The sequence below is a fragment of the Hippichthys cyanospilos genome, chromosome 12 (genome assembly GCF_059441005.1).
Source record: "Hippichthys cyanospilos isolate Australia breed blue-spotted pipefish chromosome 12, RoL_Hcya_1.0, whole genome shotgun sequence".
Lineage (NCBI taxonomy): Eukaryota > Metazoa > Chordata > Actinopteri > Syngnathiformes > Syngnathidae > Hippichthys > Hippichthys cyanospilos.
In genome coordinates, this window is record NC_142380.1 from 15,100,502 (window position 1) to 15,107,018 (window position 6,517).

The 6,517-nt window shown below is 41.3% G+C and overlaps 1 protein-coding gene across 2 annotated transcripts; it reads right to left on the reverse strand.

Annotated features, from left to right (window-relative positions):
* Positions 1–259: 259 nt before the first annotated feature.
* Positions 260–3,340, reverse strand: neurod6b (neuronal differentiation 6b). Of its 2 annotated transcripts, none has more exons than XM_088429562.1 (2): positions 3,177–3,340; positions 260–3,005 (listed from the first exon to the last, which is right to left on the reverse strand). In XM_088429562.1, the coding sequence occupies exon 2, from the start codon at positions 2,998–3,000 to the stop codon at positions 1,966–1,968; it is 1,035 nt and encodes a 344-aa protein (XP_088285688.1). In that variant the 5' UTR covers positions 3,001–3,005; positions 3,177–3,340; the 3' UTR covers positions 260–1,965. The 2 variants fall into 2 exon arrangements, with proteins under 2 accessions (XP_088285688.1, XP_088285687.1); XM_088429561.1 differs by having other exon boundaries at positions 260–3,008.
* Between the last annotated feature and the right edge of the window lie 3,177 nt (positions 3,341–6,517).

The window sequence follows — 6,517 nt, forward strand, 5'->3', positions numbered from 1 at the left end:
CCCCGCACCCACCCACTTCACCAGCCTCACCTAAGGACTCAAACTCCACTTCTGCTGTCCAAACACAGTAACAAGCCAGAGGGGAAGACACTGAATGGGACAAATGTGCATGCAGTCAGAGGCGAGTGTTTGTCGGGGAGCTAAAGAGGTGCTTTCAGGACCCCTGAGGGACCGCCGGTTTTAATGACAGAGAAATGGGCGGAAGGAAACTTTTTTTTTTTTTAAACATTTCTCTTGTTGCATTCTAACAAAAAAAGAATCATAATTTAACTTTATTGTTAAAATGACACTTACATGTATTTGATTATAACACTCGCCAAAAACGTGAAACAGAAAATATGCCAAGAAATAACATCCACACCAATGAGTACAATACCGATTGTGACATCTTTGTTGTTGCGTTCTTTAATTTCTGGGGAAAAATATTTCACATTTAAACCGAGCTGTTTTCAACCTAATTATTGGTGTATACAATTTAAATCTATATTAAATATATTTTGTTACAGGTTTAAAATTCAAAAGATGATTAAGCATGTGGCTTTATACAGATAACATGATTTTGTTTTACAAGCATTTGTGACTGATGCATATTTGTCAGTGTAATTAGCTCTACTATAAAAATAAGAATGTCACACAATTTAAGCTGAATAAATACACAATTTGGTTTTAAATGATTGCAGGAATGAAGTTAAAAGGACGCATAAAATGGACATTTGAATGAAACAATACAATAAAATATTACCACATACATCAAATACTATTGACAGATGTCACGGTATATTTTCGCCACCCCCAAAACTCGCAGAAAAGTTATTTTCTGTAGTGTGTTTAGTTTGCCTAACTGTCGTAAAATACATTGTAACGTTGTAACTACTCAATTCCTTTTTTTTTTTTTTTTTACACTATATATAAGAGTTTAGTGACTGTTTTAAAAATCAAGGTCAATATAGTCAGATGTTCGGCTAAATTTGTGTCATGTGTTTAAGTCTAGTCTTTTTTTAATGTAACGTGACGATTATTACCTTTTTGTTATGAAGAGAAGTGCAGCATAGGAAGACCTGCACAGTCTGTGCAGCCTGGCCTCAATCCAGCAACTCCAACTCATCCAAGCGCAGGGAACAAGCCCCTTTCTACAAGTGCGCAATTCGCCCAAAAGTGGCTTTTATAAGAAAACAAATACTTGGATCTCCCCCGCGGTAATTCAATAAATCAACAATATTTGAGTTCCCCCTATAATTAATTTATTCATTCACTGTGGTCAATGATACAAGCTCTTCACAGAACACAAATATTACTTCACGAATTTAGGTTTCGATCCATAACGAATTGCCACCCCCACCTAAAATGACAATTTGTGACACAATGCGTACAAAGTCCATCGAAAAATCCGTGTCATTGCATATTAATGGTGGTCCCGTTTTAAGGCATGTGACACATGATAATAACAATAATAATAATAATAGTAATCAACTCTCCCTCAATGAACGTCAACAATAACATAAAATCTGTCACATAACACTGTTTTGAAATGTACAATAATTATGTCAATATATTATCCACTGTCAATAAATCGGCTCAAATAAATAAATCAATAAATACAAGATCATGATTTACATCCACCTTATTAAAAGACAATTTACTCAACATTCACGCACATGTAATATGAATTTTATGAACAATTTCGATGTCATGTTTTGACCGCCGTCATGTTAATTTGAACGATTGCCTTGCATAGCCTTATTGCAATTTTATTGCTCAATCAAAATTTATAATATTATGATCCCCACGACATTATACGAATTATGTTTTTTTTTTTTTGGACAGTCGAATGAACTTCTGTCTGTAAATCACAGTTTGTTGTGCTTCAGAGTCAAAAGTGCAGACTTTTGATAAAGTTTTTTTTTTTCCGACGGGGAAAGAAGAATCGCATGTGTGTAGCTGTAGAAAATGGGATTTTTGTGCAGCTTAATTGTGGTAATTGAGCTCCCCCTGCGCCTGGAAGGACTGGCCGCGGACGTGCAGGTCGTACGGGTAGCGGCCCTCGGGGGCCACTCTGTACATGGAGCCGTGCGCCAGGGCCGCGCGTCCGCTGGCGCCACAGTAGCGCACCCCGTAGTGGTGCCCCCCTTTGCCGTAGTCCGGCGGCTCGTCGTGCTTGAAGGCGAAAATGCCGTTGAGGTTGACGGGCGGACTCAGCTGGCTCTCGAAATGCGGGCTGCCGGCCTCCGGGGACGCGTAGGACGACGGCTCGTAGGCGCCCGAGTAGCCGTAGTGGCGGAAGGGCTTGGCCGGCTCCGACGGGCCGGAGCCGCCGTGTCCGGCGGGTCCGCTCAGCTCCGAGCCCGGGTAGGCGGACGAGGAGTACAGAGGCTCGTAAGGGGGCCGCCCGGAGAACACCACCTCCCCGTTGTGGTCTGTGAGGAAGTTCCGGGCGTTGAGCTGCAGGCAGCCCGCCACCAGGTTGGTGGTGGGCTGCGATAATCCTTTGCAGAGGGTCTGCACAAACGTCAGCAGGTCGGGTCTCTTGCCGGCGCTGAGAGTCTCGGACAAAGCCCAGATGTAGTTTTTGGCCAGGCGCAGGGTCTCGATTTTGGACAGCTTTTGCGTTTTGGAGTAGCATGGCACCACTTTGCGGAGGCTCTCCAGGGCTGCGTTGAGGCCGTGCATGCGGCTCCTCTCGCGGGCGTTGGCCTCTTGCCGCCGCAGCCTGGAGCGGTCGTGTGGCTCCTTGGGGGCCTTCTTCTTGCGGGGCCCGCGCTTCTTGTGCAGCAGGAGGCCGCCGCCGCCGCCGTCGTCCTGCTCGTAGTCCCGGTCCGAGGAGGCGGCGTCGTCGCCCGCCGACCTGCACGGCTCGTCGTCGTCTTCGTCCTCGTCGTGGAGGGGATGGGGCGGGCGAGGGGGGGAGGCTCGCTCCTCCGGGGCGCCTCCGCGGGGGTACCCGGCGCCGAAGCGTGCGGGCTCACACATCGCGTGCGGGTCGTCGAACGGCAGCGTCAACATAGTTCCTGCTAAGAAACAAAACTGCTTTGAAGGTTTTTACTTAATCATCCCTGTAATTCCACCCGGGAGGAAACTTATTGGCAGGCATCTTTGCACCCCGAAAGACACTCCAACTCTCTTTCTCTCTCTTTTAAGATTAAGGAAAAGCACGAGTTTTACACAAAAAGACAACTCACCATGCGGGGAGGGGGGGTCAGCGTGCAGCCTGCATGTTCCCAGACCTCCTATCGCTCCTACGCCCCCCCAAAAGATGACAACAATAATGACCAGAACGCACTCAGCCTTCCTCTCTTCTCCGCTCTTCCTCCTCCTCCTCCCCCTCGTCTTCTTCTTGCAGGACTGTCTGCCACTGGTGCCAGCAGCCGGTATGCATGGTGGTGGTGGTGCCATCTGCCGCTGACGTCTCATGGCAGCCCGGACCACGTGCTCGGCGGGTCCCTGGGGACCCTCCTGAATGGCGCAGAGCGGGAGAGAGAAGATAACTAGCATGAGGCTTGCAAATCAAGATTTCACGGGGGTGTGCCTTGTCAACAGGTACACTATAGCAGGTATATGTTTGCCCATGCGTGGCAATGTGAAAAATCAACTTTTACAGAAGAGTGAAGCACCTTGGAATGTCATTCTTCCCACGTTCATTACAAATACACTTTTCCTGCTTTAAAGCGTGAGAGCTCTTCCTAATATTTTGGTCTTTCCATTTAGTGTTCCCTGACATCTGGATATTGGACTTCATTATTAGTAGTAGTATTATTATCTTAGACATTAAACATCTTTGTTTTGCAATTTGAAAACAAAGCTAACCGAGTTCTTTGTGTCACTTGCATGTCTTTAAAAGTTTTAATTTTTTTTTAACAGTATCAACATGACTCAGATGTTAAACTTTCATGCATATAGTACGGTGCCTTTGTTTCAATTTGATATGAAAACAAAAGTGCAGCTAATTCTCAGGGTCAACTGAGAATTTGATCTTTTATTGGTTTTCTTTTTAAAAGGCCACTATCGTCTCCACTGGTTGCACTGGTGCTTCCAGCTTTTTCATTTGGTCGCATCACACATGATATGGCTGCCCACTTTTCGGGGAGGTACAGCATGACCATGTGTGCTGATTTACAATCTCACTTTCCATACCAGAACTTCATGTAGATTTACAGCAATGCTTTTCAATTATATTTTGCAAAAATAACATATTTTAACATGAACAAAAAAAACAAACAATTTAAACCAACTTCCAACAACTGTTAGACAGAGGGACACCCTGAATCGGTTGCCAGCCAATCGCAGAGCACACTGGGACGAATAACCATCCCCACATCCAATCACCCCTAAGGATAATTTAAAGTTTCCATTACATCTGCCATGCATGTTTTTGAACTTTGGGAGGAAGCCAGAGTTCTCAAAGAGTACCCACGCGGGCTCGGGGAGGACATGCAAACTCCACACAGGAAGACCTAAGCCAGTTGAAATTAAACTCAGGACTCTGAACTGTGAGGCGGACATGCTAACCACCCTGAGCTGCCCACAAGTTAGTCTAAAACTGAAAAAAAAATAAACAAGTGATCAAAGTGCCTGAAAAGAAAAATGCCAATCCTTATTTTATTGCAATTACAAGTCACATGGCAAAAACAAAGCCTATTAGTGCCAAAAATGGATCAATAGGTTTTAAGAATCCGTTTGAACGGTTTTAGTACTTCAAAAAACACAGTATTAAGCTAGGCAAGGCTAAGATGTAGGGTTGTTTTAAATACACACTGTTGTTTTAGGGATAGAAGGTGCCGTTTCACTTTTAGTTTGACAGTAAACTGAAATGATAATGTGAAGAGAACTGAGCACTGTCATCATACACTGCTTGTATTTGAAGTTTGTGCTCTCAAGTCACAAAAATATTCACATCGATGTATTTATATCATACAGTATATCTTTATATAATAAATATAATATTGCAAATGTAATAAATAAAATAACGTATATTCACATCTTACGTGGTGCCTACATGTACATTACATTGTTTAGTAACCCATTCAATCCCAAAGACTTTCTCATATTTCACTGACATTTAATCCCAGCTACTTATTAGTTTTCCAAAAACGTAAAGTGTTTTGCCAAAGGGAAAAAAATGGCTCGTATAATTAGTAATAATCACCATAGTACTTAAGTATCTAAAGTAAATGATTACTTTAACTATATACCCAAAGTAATTGATTACTTTAGTACTTATTACCTACAGTAAGTAATCAAGGATTTTGTACTTATCACTTCAAAAAATTGTTTACTTTAGGTAATAAGATACTTAAGTAATCAGTTACTTTAGTACGCCATTCATTTACTACTAGCCATTTTAGATCTTCTTTCAGCGATACATTGAAAAAAAAAAAAGAATGAAAAAGCTCCTGGGATTGAATGTCTGGACTCTTAAAAACCAAACAAACAAAAACGTCTTATTTACAAATACTAATTGTAGTAAAAGAACAACATGGATTGTGCTGTAACGTTTCAGTCTGTGCGCCTGATAAACTCACAGTACCGCATTTATATGATGTCACACAGTAAGTTGAAGGCAGGTTTACGAGGGAAAGTAAAACCAAAAGAAGAATGCCATGAAGGTGGTCCTTCTGTTCACTCCTTGTTGCTTATACATAAACAATTCAAATGGAGCCGTTGATAGACCTTGTAAATCCTTATATACTCTACTCTGAGCGAGGTGCACATTTTCCCATAAAAGCATGCAGGATAATCTACAATGTGTTTGGCAGATTGTGACAGAAAGCCTAAAATAGAATAGCTTTCTAGAATAACTAAATCATAAATGTTTAGAAAACTATCACTAACTTTCACCCCAAAGACATCTTTTTATGTTTTTGTTGTTGTTGTTGTTTTGTTATGAATCCAGACATTCAATTCCAGGTACTTGTTTACTGTATTATTTTTCAAGCGTTTGACTAAAGGAACAGTGTAAAAACGGCCAGTGCTAAACAATTTCAATACTATGCTGAATGCATTACGTACCGAGGTTATCAATTATTTAAGGTAATTAAACAGAGGTGGCTATCTTTGGCTGTCTAATGTTTCAATTCCGATTGTTGGGTCCTTGATTCCTTTCAGGATGGATTCTTGATTAAAAAAATGTTCAAAATTCAAAACGATTTTATTTAATTAAAAATGATTTCGGCTTCAATCTATAGATTTGCAATGAATCATTATACTTCTTCAGTCTGCTATGCAAGACAGAATGACAAAGGGAGACAGTATTGTGTCTTTTTTTTTTTTTACAGTTACTTGTACAGTTACTTATTTATTGCTGTTTTACTGTTATGTTTTTTTTTTTTTGCCTACTTTATTATTTGCTGTATTGTGGAATATAAGTCTGCTCCGGGAAGTGAACAGAATATGAATTTCATTGTGTAGTGTTACTAGGCATATAACAATAAAACTGAATCTTACACTACCACATACAAAAAGTAATGCCTTTCAGTAATTACATTAGTTTTGTAATACATTACTCCCAACACTGAGTATTAAA

Coding starts and splice junctions, on each gene's coding strand:
- neurod6b (XM_088429562.1), bottom strand. CDS start 3,000: ATGTTGACGCTGCCGTTCGACGACCCGCACGCGATGTGTGAGCCCGCA.